A 17,976-nucleotide genomic window follows, 5' to 3' on the forward strand; every position below is an offset into this window, starting at 1 on the left:
TTTCTTTCCAACCAATCTCCTGTGCTGCCTCGGGAGATCAGATCTCGCACCATTGACTCTGGTTCCAGCCTCAGGGAGTCCATTGAGTCTGGTACCAACAAGGTTAATGCTGGCATGAGCTATGTGGCATGAGCTAGTGGCATACCACATGGCAACAGACTTCCTCTGCCTTTCCATCCTGACCTCTCCCTTGGTCCAGGACTTCACCAAGGCTACATCATTTACAGCCCAGCTGTCTGGGTGGGCTGCTGAACCATTGAGTCTGATGTTTCCCTGCTGTAGAAGTGGGGCTGGTGCCAGGCTCATATAAGGGACCTCTTCAACAGCAGGAAACTCCTCAGCACTGCTGCATTTTGTGCCACCAGTGTTACTGTGGTGACACTCCCTGCCCTCCATTTCAACACTGCCAGCTGTGTTGGTGCCACAAATGACTTCCAGGCTGCTGCTGCTCTTGGCACCAGAACCGACCGAGACATACTCTGTGCTGGTGGTGCTGTTTTGGTTGACAGATGAGTCAGATGAATTGCTCCCTGGGCACAGGCAGAGATCCTGCAGGAGAATACCTTTAAGTTCTTGGTCATCCTGCAGCCATCTGCCCCTCAAAAGTTCTTTGGAGCATGCCAGCTTTGGTGCTGCCTACTGCAAAGTGTTTGGAGAAATGCTATTTTGCACCAGTGCAGAGATTTGAGGGCTTTTACTCTCCCCACCCCAGACCCTATTTCCTTGATCATAACCATGGTGAACAATGGAGCTCAGCAGGGCAGATTTAAGTTCACTCTTAAGGACAAGGACTCAAAGAGGATGGATTTAATGGGAAGAAAGAGCTATACCACCTGTGCCCTGCAAATACAGATTGCAAACCAGCAAGCATGTTGTTGTCCACACCTAACTTTGTGAATTGGACAGCAATGTCTAAATTTACAGACCAACTGCTTGAAACCTCCAAGGAGGAATTTCAGTCATATATCTGCTTGGTAGCCAAGACATCATTGAGTAGTTTGCTGCTTTGGACCTTCAGGATGCTTATTTTCATGTGGCAATTTTGCCACACCACAAAAAATTCCTCTGCTTTCTCATGGCAAATCACCATTTTCAGTACACAGTGCTACCTTTTGGCCTCTCTTCTTCCCACCATGTTTTTACCAGATGTGTGGTCGTAGTGACAGCATACCTCCAGAAAGAAGAATCCATATCTTCCTGTATCAGGTCCCGAGAAGAAGTACTTTCTTATGTACACATTAGACTGCACTTACTCGATTGTCGGGATCTCATCCTAAACACTGGGAAATCAGCATTTGTTCCCACTCAGAAAATCAAATTCATTGGGGCCCTACTACGCTGAGGTTGAGAGCATTTTTTCAAACTGACCGTTTTCAGACGATTCACCAACTTTGCCTCTGTTTGTGGGCTCAACCTTCCTTGACAGTTTAGACACACCTGAGGCTGTAGGGCCACATGTCCACTTGCATGCAAGTGGAACAGTTTGCAAAATTGTGTCTTCGTCCTCTTCAAATGTGGTGCAGGACAGTTTACCATCCAACTCGTAACAACCTTGGACACATTGGTCCATCTGCCTCTGCTGATCAGGGCATTCCATTTGTCCAGCCCTTATCAATCAGGACTGTTGTCACTGATGCCTCCCTGTTGTACATTCTCACCCTGTGGGTCCCTCTCTCTCCAGGAACTGCAGCCTCCTCTTTGTGACTTGGTCCTCCAGAAGGAAGAATCCCATGCACCACTATGGGCTGGGGACCGACTGGCTAAGCAGCAGTTCTACAGAAAAGGACCTGGGGATTGCAGTGGTTGAGACACTGGATATGAGTTAACAGTGTGCCATCATTGCCAAGAAGGCCAATGGCATATTTAGTCCGCAGAAGAGAAGAGTGAGGGGGGATTTGATAGCAGTCTTCAACTACCTGAAGGGGGTGTTCCAAAGAGGATGGAGCTAGACTGTTCTCTGTGGTGGCAGATGACAGAACAAGAAGCAATGGTCTCAAGTTGCAGTGGGGGAGGTCTAGGTTGGATATTAGGAAACACTATTTCACTAGGAGGGTGGTGAAGCACTGGAATGGGTTACCTAGGGAGGTGGTGGAATCTCTATCCTTAGAGGTTTTAAAGGCCCGCTTGACAAAGCCCTGGCTGGGATGATTTAGTTGGTGCTGGTCCTACTTTGAGCAGGGGATTGGACTAGAAGACCTCCTGAGGTCTGTTCCAACAATAATCTTCTATGCTTCTAAGTGGAATATACCTCTGCATCACATCTCAAAGAACCACAGTTATAGTAAGTAACTGTTTCAGTTGTTTTGGGTATTACCTTGTGCAAATCGATTGCAACACAACCCGATTTTTAAAAAACACTGACTAAAATGGTCTATTTATATGCCTCAGGTCAAAAAACAGGAGAAATTAGGTGGGTTGCACTGGAACTGTTAACCTACAGTTGGAGATGAAACCAGCATGGATTTGGCAGCCATTTCAGCTGGGAGATAAGGCAGCAGCAAAATAAGGCAAGCAGGAACAATCAGCCTGTGGTAAGGGGTTGTGTTGCCTCATTTTGCAGGGTAGATATGGGTGAAGCCTCCTTCTGTGAGTGGGAGCAGTAGCTGGGGAATTGACAGGGCACAGAGAAAAAAGGAACTAAAAATTTTTCAGTTTTCCAGTGCAGATCCTGGTCGTATACTCCTCCTTGTTGTTTTTAGGATTAAAGTCACTGTGTTCCACCTCTTTTTAAAAAGTGCACTGAGTGATCATGAGCATGGAAAATAGTATACAGAACTAAATTATGTTCTGTCCTATTGTATAAAATCTAGCAAAACAGTTTCTCTCCCTAACATTTCCCAACCACTTTATTTTTTTGTGATATCATACTTTATAAACAGATTGTGGGGAGGGGGAATCATCTTGTTTAATTCTGTAAGGAAAAGCTATCTGAAAAGGTCAGGTCATTCAGCTCTCACATTATCTCTTTTGCAAGTAACCCCATAGTTATAAATTAGATTAAAAATTATGGCTTTAGCAAGTTTTTAATGTTATATTTTTGATGAATTAATACTTGGAGGGTATATCAGAGCTACTTCTGCCAGGACAGTAACACACAATGGACAGAGTTATGTTGCTTCATTTTATTTAATTATGAAAGACAGATATTTGCTTTTGTTCTACTTTTCAGAACATTAATGCCTCTGCAGTATGTTGAAAAGATTCTAAATTCATCTTGGCTTCTGTTGTAAGGATTACCGTTGGAGTCCCTAAATAATCTTTCCCTCTTTCCATTGTTAATGTTTCCTTTAGTGCCCATAGCCTTCTGTTGTGCTTTACAGTAGATATTTTGTTATAAGCTATAGGTGTGTCTACTTCCTTTTTTTTTTGACAATACAGTAAATAAGATACTAGAGATAATTCAAAATAAAACTCAGCAGTGGGTGGATTTATGCACTGAGGCTATACATTGTGTTAAAATGTCAGTGAATGGAGATTAAAATGTAGGAGAATATTTCTGGTTGGGAAATGGGAGAGGACTAAAGCTATGGAGTATAGCAGTCAGAATAGAGATGTGAAGAATAAAAATGACATGCAAAGCTACTATGTTTGAAATTGCACATGCCCTACAGTGAAAAGATACTGTGGGTCAGCAGTAGCCATTCCATAGATGAGGTTAAAGCTAGTTTCCCATTATAAGCCCAAATTTCAAATCTACTCCCATTAAGGAACTAATGCCCCTGAAAATTCACATGCTCAATTTTTTCACAGCCAGAATTTTTCAGGGAAGTTTGGAAAAAAATCAGAAAAGGAGCTTGAAAGTTATGGTGTTTAAAAAATGTCTCCATCTTTGACTTTTTGAAAAGTTCAGGCACCATTCACAAGCACCAAAATTCACATTTCAATTAAAACCAACAACAAACAAATACTCACTATAATTGCTAAGGAATGAGATTTAATCCTGGAGAAAAGGGGAAATTAATGTTTGCCACATTAAGGCTATGTCTAGACTACTGTGGTACATTGACCTACACTATGCAACTCCAGCTACGTGAATAACATAGCTAGAGTCGACATACCTTAGGTTGAGTTACCGCGGGGTCTACACCACGGGGAGTCAATGGGAGAAACTCCCCCATCAACTTACTTTACTTTTCTCATCGTGAGTGGAGTACAGGGGTCAACTGGAGAGCGATCTGCTGCAGTGGATGGATCTCAGAGCATCAATCCCGGCTGTAGTGTAGACCTGCCCTAAATCAATGTAAGAAGGACATCTGAATGAACACAAATCTTAGTAGCAAGATATTCTTTGACCTTTATGTCTGTGTTTGCACTGCCCAAACATGGCATTTTGCAGGATTATATAACATTTAAATGGGAGACCATTAACTTAGAAATCAAAGTCAAAGTATTTGTCTTTTTTTTTCTTGCGTGGAGATTGATGGTGTTGTGACACCCTGGCACCTCCTTATTCACAACTGTCCCTATAAATAGGATATGTTTTGCACAAAGTATGCTTTGTGAGGTATCATTCTAACAGTCTTGATATGCTAGACATTCGTATCTCATTGGGTTGTATGTGCTATCATCGTATGTGAAGTTATGAAGTTTGGCTATGTATGTGTTACTGAAACATGTTGCGAGGTTGAAAACACCCACAAGCAGCCTTTCAGGTACAACAGTAAAAAGGCCAAACAATGTTAATGGCTTATTGAGGAAATGCACACAAGCACCAGGATTACCCCAGGGACTGAGTACAGTAGAAGCCTCTCAGAGATAGCACTACACAATGAGAACTGTTTAACCCAGGTCACAGCAAAAGAGCTTTCCAGTAAGGGGAAGAAGATATAACAAGGGGAAATGACATCATGATGGTACCTCACTGTCCCTACAACAACACCTGGAAACACCTGAGGAACAAAGACTGAACTGGGGGAAGTGATGGTTCCAGGCTGAAGGGATTTCTAGCCTGTGTACGAAAACCTGGGAAACCCAAGATGGAAATCAAAGGCAGCTTGTGCTTTAAGCAGGCTGGCAGATTCTTATCACTCAGGCTGAGAAATTGCTAATTCATATCCTACCTATCTAGTATGTTAAGCTCAATTTGCGGTTTTATTTACTAGGTAATCTGCTTTGAGCTGTTTGCTATCACTTATAATCACTTAAAACCTATCCTTTTGTAGTTAATAAACTTATTTTGTTTTAATCTAAACCAGTGTGTGTTTAAGATGTCTAGGGAAAATCTCAGCTTGGTTACCACAAGTGTGCACGGTCTTCTTCACGTTGAGGGAGAGGTGAACCAGATATTAAACCCATATACTGGCCATATTTGACCAGGGCAGAATGGTATCTTTCTGGGGTCCGAGGCTGGTGCTTAGAGAGCCTGCATGTAACTGCAAGTGGGTGTGTCCCTACTACATTTCCACTGCATTTTTTGAATAAACTCAGATAACATCCTAGATAGTGGTTTAATTAATAAATATTTAATAAGTATAGCTTAAATAATAGGAACAGGCAGAATGCTAAAGCATCTGGCAGATCTCTTACAGTTTGCCAACTACCCAAAGTACTTATGGGTAATTAAGCTATATTTGGATCAGACATTTTGTATCTTCAACTATCTGCCCTGCCTCAACTATGTTAAAAACAAAAAAAAATGAAACGAGCAAAAGATTGGAGAGCTCTTGACATACTCTGTCCTTCTCAGTATAGTGAACCTTGCTTTGCACAAGACTAAAAATTGGGCAGAAGGAGCAGATTACAACAGAGGATATTTCAGAGTAACAAAGAGCAGTTATGCACTTTTTTGATATGCAAAATTTGGGGATTCTGCATTGGGAGCATGAACATAAAGAAGGATTTTCAGATCAGTGACCCCAAAATACCCAAAGTTCTGGAAGCCCCACAGACTATTTAAAATGGTATTCTTAATAAGGCTGTACCAGTGGCAGAGATTCATAATTCCTTAATTATTTTGTCAGTCTTCCTTTTAACTGTTCGGTGAAAATCAGCATTTTTTAAAAATTAAAATGGCAGTTTATTAAAAAACTCAGATAACATCCTAGATAGTAGTTTAATTAATATATAGTATAAGAGATTACTTCTAGGTTTTGTAACTGGATAAATGGCAAGGCCTTACAGAATCTCCCTCCAAGCTCTGATCTGACAGATGAGAGGTGCTAAATCTTTCAGATCCTCCATTTATCATAAAGTATCTTCTTTGTAAACCTTTATTGACAGTGACCATCGTCTCCTGTTTGCCCCATGTATTCTCTCTCACACACACTCACACAAGCACTATCACTACTATTTAGGGGAATCATTGATGGAGCTGGAGGGGAAAGTACAATAAAAGTTTGGGGGGGAATAGCAGAAAAGAGCATCATTACACTTTTCTTGCCTATATTTTACCAAAACGAATATAAAGAAAAATAGACTAAGTGATAACTATGGTATAAATGATGTAATAAGTTGGATGATATAGTTGGCACTGGCATACAGGTATGACCACAGTCAGGTACAGTGTATGATTCCACAGATCCACACTATAGGCTCCCTTACAGACCCCTTTCAGAGTGCTCAACTAATAGCAGTGCACACACACATCCATCTGATCAAATGACCTAGAACCAGCAGTATAATAAACCCACCTTCTCCTCATCTCTATTTTTGGCCAACCTGTGCACTTGTGGAATACATGCCATCTCCCTGAGCACTTGTAGATATTTTAGGGAGTTTTAGATTTCTCTGCTGAAGCTTGTTCATTTTTATCATGCATTGCATAGTCTGATTGTTAAATGTTGGGGAGAGGGGTTGTAGAATTTAGAACTTTGTCTACTCTGGCAATTGCTGAATAAACAATAGAGTTTAAAAGGTGTTATTCCCTTCCTTACAAAAATGTCCATTTCAGACCAGCATCCCAGTTCTTGCAGTGCTTGGATGAAGACATTCATTGAAGCGCACATAAAATATAGCGCATCCACTTGCAACTAAAATTACTACACCATTGAGTATGATGTCTCCAGGAAATCAGATCCAACTTGTGGGCAATCTTATCTAAAAACATATTACATTAAGTAATCAATTGAGATTGATTTTATGAAACTATATGGGAATGTAAGCCCTACTTGTTTGTGTGTCTGAAATAGTAGCTTCTAAATGTCAGGGTTGCTTTATAGTGGTATAAAATTTAAGTATGATGGATTGAAGAAGTCCTATGATTTATTTATCAATTTAGGTCTTCATTATCAAACTTCTGTCCCTTGAGTTCTGTCCAACTGCCTTGCTTTCCTTATTTAATAGATAGAAGAGCCAAGGAGCTGCTTTTTTAACTAGTTACATTGTTTTTGTCTCATTTGGAGTTTTTCCTTTAAAACTTAAATCTGTAAAATATTCCAAGCATCATCCATCTTCCATGAAACATTTGCAGGTTTTTAATATAGATGTTTATAAACTGTGGTCACTCTTTATTGGAATATATTAAAATACCATTAAAGGCCTGACCTAAACTTCGACTATTCAGAGGTAAGGTTGCTACTGTAATTTATTTCTATCCTGATCTTACAATGTATACAGTGCCACCAGTATATAAAAAGTTTATAACAACTATTGAGGACTCTTCATGAAACCCAAAATTGAAACAAGGTCTTGGCGGTTTTTGAGCATGTTCAGCCAAGAATTGCAGCTTTAACTCAGAATATTTTTGTGGATAGACACAACAATAAAAAGGATTTTGTGAGTGTAAACCAAAAATTTGCATTTTTCTCAGTACATATATATGTAATAGCCACTTTTCAAAGCTAAACAATAAACACAAAGGCAAAAGGTTTCACACCCCAGAATTTAATTAATATTTCTGGCTTCCATATTGTGGGAGGACATTCAAGCCTGAAAAATCAAGAAATATTGGCTGTATGCTTGGTCAGCTGATGCATCAAGAAATCAGACAGAATTCAGAACTCTTTTCAAAGTGGTGCTAAGCTAAGCCATCGAGAGGTTGAGAGCCAACTAGGAGTGAAGATCTCAGTCAATTAATCTCTCCTTCATAAATAAATAAAGAGATTGAGATTGATAGAGATATATCTATATTTCCTGTTGTTCATGATTTTGAAGAGGTTTTGTAATCCTTATCAAAAGTCCTATGCTGTATTTTATTAAACCCAGAAATCATACTCTGCTCAAGGCTGAAATATACTTCTGATGTAACTGTAGTGTGTACAGGTAACATGAACAGGAGTATTCCTGAGAGGCTAGTCCTTCCCTTAATTATATGGCCTGGATCAGGATTACAAAATGTTTTGTTTTATGGCAGTGGCTATTGTACAGTTTAAAAAAATATTATGCAATGAAAATATAACAACCAGTATTAAAAATGACCAACTAATACATCCAGTTCAGAAAACACAAAATTAAAGATGTCTAGGAAGAAAGGTGGATATTCCTTGCCCCCCTAGACAGATGTCAGGATTATTCTGCCTCTTGTTGGTCATCTCTCAATACCTACCATCTCTGAACCTTGAGGGCTTTCTAGTCACACCACCACTTCTTACCATATACCCCATAGTTCCTTCTGTAGTGGCTAGTTTGGTAGTTGAGTTGGATGTCACACCTGGAGCCTGTATTTGCTGTTCTTATTGGTTTCTATTATCAGGGACTGGGTGAGCATGTTACTTTTGCCAGCTCAGAAGCACTGTCAGTAGCAGTATGGATGTCCTTAAGAAACAAAGCCAGCGTCCATCATTTTTTAATTTAAATGTTTTCTGTTTCTGCTGTAGTAGAGATATTCAGAGTTGATTATGATGTATGTCCTGTAGATAGAGACAAGGTAGGTGGTCCTTTTATTGGACAAACTTCTGATGGTAGAAGGTACAAGCTTTCATGGTACACAGAGCTCAGACACTCTTCTTCAGGTCAGGTCTTCGGTGTCTGAGCTCTGTGTAGCTCAGGTTTGTACCTTCCACCAATAGATGTTGGTCCAATAAAAGATACTGCCTCGACTACCTTGTATCTCTCATATCCCGGGACCAACACGGGTGCCACAACACTGCAAACAACTGTAGATATATTAATATCCTGTTTAAAAACTGTCAGAATAGAAATTCCATTCCTGTTATCTGTTTTGGAAGCTGTTAGCAGAGAAATGGCAACCATTTAATATGTAAAAATAACACACAGCTCCAAGCTCAGTCTGTTGTTTCATGAGCCAGTAGGACCTAGGAGCACTTTGAAGGCAATATGCTCCGTCTCTGGGGAGAGCAAGTGCATCAGTGGTGAAGCAGCTTTCTTATCTATGCTCAGAATGGCATTAACAGATCTGGGGATGTAGCCTCTAGCCTGGTCCCCTTTGGCTAGAGAGAGTCTGCAACACCAGGCCTCTGATGGGGTGACAGAAATAAAAGGCAGAAAAGTCTGATTATTTTAGAGGATACCACCTCCTTCTAAAAAGACCACAGGTGGTAAGGTTATTGCTCCACCAGGATACTCTCAAACTTTAGACACTTTCAAAGGACAACAGAAATAGGTAGGATTCTCAATAACTTTCTCTTAAACTGTTATTGCTCTTAATCCCTTACTAAATTAAAATGAGGACAGTATTCTAGGGAACTGTAAACTGTACATATATTGCATTCCTGTAAAATTATGATTTTTTTATTGATCAGATTTTATTTGATCCATTTTGCATCTGAAGTTAATATATTAAGGCTGGATTTTGCCATTGTTACTCAAAATAAGAAGTCCTTTTTTCTATAAGATGTCCCACTGGAATCAGAGGAACTATATATGCTGTAAGGTCCTATTTATCATGAGCAAAGATAATGGAATATGGTCCTAAATTTACTAGAATATTCACATACTGGTTTTAGACGCATGCATTTTATGAGAGTCTGGAAAAGACTGACAAAAGATGGTTTTGAGTGGCAACAGTACCAAAAAGAGTCCAGGAGCAGGTTCTTCTTAGGTCTCCACTTTAGATCTAGTGGTTAAAGACTTAAGAATTTCAGCATCATGCCAAACCCCATACTGGAGAGATGGTGATATCCTACTGTGACACACTGACCTTATTATTGCTTATTAAAACGCCTTGTGAATGTGGCATGAAGTTAGGGTGACCAGATAGAAAGTGTGAAAAATCAGGATGGGGAAGGGGGGTAATAGGTGCCCATATTAGACAAAGCCCTGAATATTGGGACTGTCCAGATAAAATCAGGACATCTGTTCACTCTACATAAAAGTATATCAGTCACCTTCATTCTGTCTGTCTGTTTCTTTGTTCTGTGTGCATTCTCAGGTGGAGATTGAGAAACTGGACTATCATCACTATCTGCCTCTCTTTTTTGATGGGCTTTGTGAAATGACATTTCCCTATGAGTTTTTTGCTCGGCAAGGAATCCATGACATGCTGGAACATGGGGGAAACAAGATTCTTCCAGTCATTCCTCAGCTCATTATCCCAATAAAAAGTGAGTGAGTATGTAGAAAAAACCCAGAAATGAATGTATATAGTATAACTTTTTGACAAGTAGCTAATTAAGCAATAAAACATGACAGGTTGTGCATTTCTAGGAGATTATTGGAAACCTGAGTAAATTGTGAGGTATGGGGCCAGAAGTCTTGTGCCTTCAATCACCTAATATGTGTAGCTATCCCAGAGAAATGTGCTGTCTGGATTGTATTTTTCTTATTCCAGTGTGGATCTTGGTAAAAGTTAAATGAAGCTTTTATTTGATTTTATTATATTTATTAAATATATCCATCTATTTTATAAAATAGCTCTTCTCAAAAGACATGAGAAAATAGCAGAAAAAGGTTGGGGAATTATTTTTTTTACAGTTGTATTAACTAGACTTCCCCTTCTACCTATACACACTGTTCCCCCTCGTTCCCTCCATTCCTCATCAACATGTCTAAATTTGGGCTACTGTTTGTCTCAAGGATGCCTCATTTGAAATATTTGTTGTGTTACAAAACATTCCTTTTGGAAGTGTTTACAGTTTCAAAAACAGATCTTTATTGAAATGCAGTATGAAAGTTAGAAAGTCATATAGCTTCATATAGAATGCTGTTGAAACTCATTTCATTGTAAACACAACATCTTCTAAGTATACATTTCTTTATTTTGCCCTTTCCTGTTTCTTCAGCCTATTAGTTGAGCAGACCACTCCTCTGCATCATCCTTCACCTTCTAGCGTGCATTTTGACTTCTGCAAAGATTCTTATTGTATTAAACCTTCCAACCAAAATTCTTTTGACATTCCATCAGCACCTTTCCTCAATTGACCAGTCATTACTGCCAATAAACAATAAAACAGCCCTCCTCACTCAGCTGTTGTCTCCACTGTACAGGAGGATGGGATCAGGACCTCAACCAGAGTTCTCCCACATGGAAATGTTGAGCAATAACTAGTCCCTTAGCCCTGGTCTACACTACAGGGTTAGGTCGAATTTAGCCGTGTTGGGTCGATTTTCATATGAATGGGTCCACACAACCAACCCCATTCTGTCGACTTAAAGGGCTGTTAAAATCGACTTCTGTACTTCTCCCCGGCGAGGGGAGTAGTGCTAAAATCAACCTTGCTGGGTTGAATTTGGGGTAGTGTGGACACAAATCGATTTTATTGGCCTCCGGGAGCTATCCCAGAGTGCTCCATTGTTATCTCTCTGGACAGCACTTTGAACTCCAATGCCCTAACCAGGTACACAGGAAAAGCCCCAGGAACTTTTGAATTTCATTTCCTGTTTGGTCAGTGTGACGAACTCAGCAGCACTTAGCAGCACAGGTGACCATACAGTCCCCCCAGAATCGTAGAGCATAGAATGTTTCTACGCTCCCCCTATCATCTCCGTCCCTGAGGTTATCACAGATTAGAAGGTGAGGAAAAACGCACTCGCAATGACATATTTTCCAAGCTCATGCAGTCCACCCACACTGACAGGGAACAACTTCATGCATGCAGGCATTCAGTGGCAGAGGCCAGGAAAGAATTAAGTGAGTGTAAAGAGCGGAGGCAGGACACAATGCTGAGGCTAATAGGGGAGCAAACTGACATGATGAAGTGTCTGTTGGAACTGCAGGAAATCCAACAAGAGCACAGACCCCCGCTGCATCCACTGTATAACTGCCTGCCGTCCTCCCCATGTTTCATAGCCTCCTCACCTAGATGCTCAAGAATGCAGGGGAGAGGAGAGGCTCCGGGCACCCAGCCACTCCACTCCAGAGGATGGCCAAAGCAACAGAAGGCTGTCATTCAAACAGTTTGATTTTTAGTGTGGCTACAATAAGCAATGTGGCCTTCTCCTTCCCTCCTCCCCCACCCCACCTAGGCTACCTTGTCTGTTATCTCATTTTTTTAATTAATAAAGAAAGAATGCATGGTTTCAAAACAATAGTTACTTTATTTTCAAGGGGGGAGGGTGATTGACTTACGGGGAATTAAAATCAACGAAGGGGGTGGGTTTGCATCAAAGAGAAACACACACAACTGTCATGAAACTGGTTTTCAAAGCCTCTCTGATGTGCAGCGCGCCTTGCTGTGCTCTTTTAATTGCCCTGGTGTCTGGCTGCTCAAAATCAGACACCAGGCGATTTGCCTCAACCTCCCACCCTGCCATAAATGTCTCCCCCTTACTCTCACAGATATTATGGTGCACACAGCAAGCAGCAATAACAATGGAAATGTTGGTTGCGCTGAGGTCTGACCTAGACAGCAAACATCGCCAGAGAGCTTTTGAACATTCAAAGGCACATTCTACCACCATTCTGCACTTGCTCAGCCTATAGTTGAACTGCTCCTTACTACAGTCCAGGCTTCATGAGCCATGGGAGCAAGGGGTAGGCAGGGGTAGGTGCAACTGCACGGTGCTGCTGGCTGGGAGAGCAGCCTGAGGCAGAAGCCTCCAGCTCGCATGATATTCCAGGCAGGACTGAATCTCCATGAGGCAAAACTTAAAGAAGAGAATGACCTGGAGTCTCTGGCTGCCATTCGGTGCTCTAGGAGGATAGCCATATCTGTCCAGGCACCCCGATCGACCTCACCGAGGTCTGCCAGGAGACATACAACAGCTATCAGTCCTACTGCACTGTCTGCTGCGAAGGCAAGGAGCTGCTGCTGTGTAGCAATGCTGTACCACATCTGCCAGCAGCACCCAGGAGACGTATGGTGACGGTGAGCTGAGTGGGCTCCATGCTTGCCAGGGTATGGCATCTGCATGGGCAACCCGGGAAAAAAGGCATGAAACGATTGTATGCCGTTGCTTTCACAGAGGGAGGGGGGGCCTGATGACATATACCCAAAACCACCCACGACAATGTTTTTTCCCCATCAGGCATTGGGAGCTTAACCTAGAATTCCAATGGGCAGCGGAGACTGTGGGAACTGTGGGATCGCTCTGTACGTCGATGCTAGCCACGGTAGCGAGGAAGCACTCCGCTGACTTAATGTGCTTAGTGAGGACATACACAATTGACTGTATAAAATTAGTTTCTAAAAATCAACTTCTATAAAATCGACCTAATTTCATAGAGTAGACATACCGTTAGTTAAGCAAATGTATATTACATGGGGAAGCTCAGAATTTCTCTATGTAGACAGGGCCTTAGAGTGAAAGTAGAAGCTTCTCTTTTGTCTCTGGTCTTAAAGTGATACCTTGATTGTTCAGTCAGAAAGGCAGTAACATGAAATTGTTATCTGGCTTTTTTTTGTGGAGAAGATTCATTCAGCATCTGGGTGAACAGAGAGCCACCGTGGAGTAGATTCACTTCTAGAATACTGCAGGACGAACTAAGTCAAGCAGAACTCTGGGAACAAGAAGAAGAGGAGACCATTTAGTTGGGACCTAATAATATCAAAATGTGTATTTTAGGGACCAGGATTGGTCTTTTATTCACCTTAATATTCTCCTTTTAAAAAAAGATTAAACAAACTCTGGCTGTACTTTAATGTACTCATAGATTTTGTTTGAGATGATATAATTTCAAAATGTCAGCAGGAGCAATCGTTTTAAAAGTGACACAGTACTGTAGGAACTAAGTGCAAGGTGGTTCAGGCTCCTGAAGTAATTAGAGGGTTTTCATAATTATCTTTTAGTTCCTCTGTTTGAGGAGAGAGGCTATTAAGTGAGCAGTTGTGTCATTTTTTAAATTTGTATTAAGTATTTAAAATTGTATTGTTGGTTATCAAGATATATTTGAATATAGGAAACATTCAAGTATGTTTTTAGTAATAAAACATGAAGCTTCTTGAAACTGTGAAAGCATCTGCAGGAAGGAGACTCTTAACATGATGGCTGCAAGCTCCATAGTCAGGACTTAACAGAATCCTGTGGGGACTGCAGACCCACTGTACTTTAAAGTGACTACACAGTAGCTTAATCTACTACACAAATTTCTGCCTTATAGAGAGCTATCAACATATAAATATATATGTGGGACTGAGAGAACCTTTTAAACAGTATCATAATTTTGGCAAGTTGAAAACATTCATGAACATACTAGTTTATTTTCTTTGTTTTCAATTTTATTTGTGTACAGTCATTACTTTCATTTTTATTCCTATCAGTTTTAAAAATTGTGGAGTCCATATATCTTTTACTAAGAAGGGCTTTCTCCTTCATTAATACCAACATTAATGTCAAAAAGGGCATTGTCCTCCCAGGCAAATAGAGTAGATACCTATAATACACTTTAAATTTGCTATGAGTATGTACTGTAGTTACAGCTATAGATTTGTGTGATGCTGCTACCTCCACAATAAACTTAGTTGTCTTTTGAACTCACTGCAGTCTCTCAAGTGTCCTCATCGGTGAGTTATATCTGACTAATCAGCTGTCTCCTAGATCACTCCATTTGTTTTACTCTTTCCCCCCCAGTGGCAATATGGTAAAGAAGATTGTTAGGCAAGAGCGTATTTTTGGGAGTGGGAGAGAGACAAAAAAGTCTATAAATAGAGACTTTTATAAAAAGTTTTCCCTCCCCCAAGTGTATCAAAGAAGAATACCAGTGAAGGGCTGCTTTCTAAAAGACATTTAAAATGTGGCATAGAAATACTGTATCATATTTGTAATGCTTTTAAAGAGCAATTTATCCTTCTCCTGCCCTACGTGTTCTTGCTTAACACAGTTCATAATTTTGACTAGTACAAACCCAAGCTGAAAAATATTAATCAGCATATGAAAATCACTTCCTTCATAACAATTTCTTTCCAATAGTATAGCTAGGCAATGGCTGAAGATAAGCAAGATAGTGATAGCAAAAATTTGAATCAATTTATTACTCTAATGCATGACACAGGATTAAAATAATATGGATGAATGCAGATTAGGTACAAATATAATTGCCTTTCATCATTTCACACCTTTGAAAGACGGTCTGTCCAAACTCCTTGTAAAAATATTTTATAACACTTTATAACAATAATTCAACAACATGGAAGAAATTCAAAACAAGAAAGAATGACTAATCAGAAAAGATTAAAATATATATCATCTTGCAGTGACTAAATAGGATGACACAGTTCAGTGTTTGATGGGTATAAAAACAAGGTAAAACAAATTATTTAAAGGTATTCAAAATAGATACACCTACTAGTGATATCATCCAACTAAAAGAATATCAGGAAAAGTTTCCTAAAATGAAGGCTGTAGACCCTTCATTATCTTCCAAGGGAAGTGGAGAAAGTCCCATTGCTTTAATCATTTAGACTGGAAATGGATCAAGCATTTGAGAATATGCTGCAGGGAATTTTCTTGAGTTGGCCACGAGATGGACAAGTTGACCAAATGAGCAGTGGGTGAGTGCTTCACTCAAGAAGTGATGGAACACAAGTACTGGAACTGCCATAATGTGCCATTCCCACTCACCAAAAAAGTGGTGGAACAGTATCCCAGAGCATTCCAGCAGGACTCAAGCACTGCAAATGAGTCTTTTCCATCTCTTCGTTTGATGATAAAGAATGCATTTCACAAAGTCACACTGGAATAATTCTCCCTTCATCTGATAGAAAAACTCAAATTCATCATTCCAAATTTAGGTCCCCTGAATCTCTGGAATAATTTCACAAAAATATCTTGCAGAATTACTGTGCAAGTTTTGATGCATAATACATAGTGGAATATCTTCACACTTGTGAGGCAGGAGAATATTTTGATCTTCATATTACCGATGGGGAAAGAGAGGTAGAAAAAGATTAATCTTGCCTCGGGTCACAAAGTGTGGCAGAGATAGGAATACAATACAGATCTCACGCATCTCTGGACTGTGCCCTAGAAAGACCATCTGACCAAAACAAAAATTTACCATGAGAGCTTTGAATCCAACATGAGTTCCCAATTTGTATCCATTTATGTATTCAGGATATAATTAAAATAGTACTGCAAAAACCGTGATTCTCAATTACTTTGTTCCAGTGTTTGGCACAGAGAGGGGGGACAAACCTGCCTTTAAGCAATATTTGTGTTTCCTTATTTTCAGTTACAGTTGCCCTGAGGCTGCACTAATTTACAATCAGGTGGATCATGGCCCCTAGTGGCCATGGGCAGCCAAGGATAGAACAAAACTGGATGGCTATTGTAGTATTTACTTAGCAATGGAAAGCTAATGTTTTAGATTCCTATCTAATCATTAAAGGAGTATGTAAAATTCCTTTTTGATAGCTATTCTGTTTCAAAGTTGTTGCTTTAAATCTTAGATTAGCCAGAATAAATTACAAATAACATTTGAATAATAATGTACAAAAATGTAATGCACGTCGACTGTTACTTTAAGGAGCAGTAACTGCACCCATGTATAGTCCACTTTAGATGTTCTGTAAATGCCTGAGAAGCTCAGTCTTTGTATTGGATATTTTATTGTACAACAGAATTCATATTGCTCTTTAAAAATGTAACTTAGATGGAAATACTGCTACAACACAATTTCATTTAGAAGAGTAACGTTGCTGATTGAGGTAGAAGTGAACCAGTTCCATCTCAAACAGTCATGGAATTTCAGTCTGAGAGGCTGTGTTACCATGCTCAAACATTTCTGCTGTGACAGGCTAGATCAAGGATATCTTAAGCTTTGCTGAAACTCAATTTCACTAAGGAAAAATGGCTTTTTATAGGTTTTAGATATAGAGAAATATGTGAGAAAAGAGCTGAACAGTCCTCCATAGTCTGACCTACAGAGTCCTTTCTAATGTTCTCATAGATCTCTGAATTAATGTGATTGTTTCCTCTGACTCCCCATTGTATTGATTTGTAAAATGTTGGTTCATTTCACGGGCAATAATATAGTTATTTTAAATTTAGTATTAAATCAGGGTCACTGTTGCATAAAGCATGTGAGGCTGTAGTTATTACTGTTAGCCACTACTAAAAGTGGATTTGCACTGTAGTATTATTTCCCCTTGGATATCTTCACATTATTGAGTAGCTTGGTGATATTGTACACCTCCCTCTTTTACAGAAAGCTTAAACCATATTTATGCAATGTGCTCAATCTCACAGATCTACCTTCCTTGACTGGACACTTTTACCCTCCAATAAATTATACCTTTAATAAATTGACATCTTTCTGTTTAACTATAGTCCTAAAGAAAAAAAATCCTGACTCTGTTAAAATCAGAGATTGAAAACTAATTCTGAACAAATGTCCTCTTTTTTGAAGACATGGCTTGCATTCAAAGAGAGCAAAAGTCTTTGATTTTTGTTTGTTTCCTGATTCTGAAATATTGAAGCATTTACATCCACTAGCTGGAAAAAAAAGTATGTTGGCAATTACCAGGCTTAGATTGGATTCTGCAGCTCAGAAAATGTTACTTCAGCATTTCTAGATATTGTAGGGGGGTTTTCTTATTACCTCCTATCTTAAATTTACTTCCATCCTCTAAGCACTACAAAATTACCTGACCTGTTCCATAAGAAAAGCTTCATCCAAAACTGACTGTCATCTCACCCACATTTGGAGGGTGAAATCTGCAAATTAACTGTGTCATCCAATCAACCTTTAATGCTTATGAGGAC

At 39.7% G+C, this 17,976-nt stretch overlaps 1 protein-coding gene across 6 annotated transcripts in view; it reads left to right on the forward strand.

The window, feature by feature from the left end:
* PACRG (parkin coregulated) overlaps nucleotides 1-17,976 on the forward strand; it is a 447,225-nt gene that overhangs the window by 274,569 nt on the left and 154,680 nt on the right. For all 6 annotated transcript variants that reach the window (XM_045009089.1, XM_045009093.1, XM_045009088.1 and 3 more), the window contains exon 4: nucleotides 10,268-10,439. In XM_045009089.1, coding sequence (XP_044865024.1) covers nucleotides 10,268-10,439 — 172 coding nt within the window. The remainder of the gene's footprint in view (nucleotides 1-10,267; nucleotides 10,440-17,976) is intronic.

This window comes from Mauremys mutica, chromosome 3 (genome assembly GCF_020497125.1).
Source record: "Mauremys mutica isolate MM-2020 ecotype Southern chromosome 3, ASM2049712v1, whole genome shotgun sequence".
Lineage (NCBI taxonomy): Eukaryota > Metazoa > Chordata > Testudines > Geoemydidae > Mauremys > Mauremys mutica.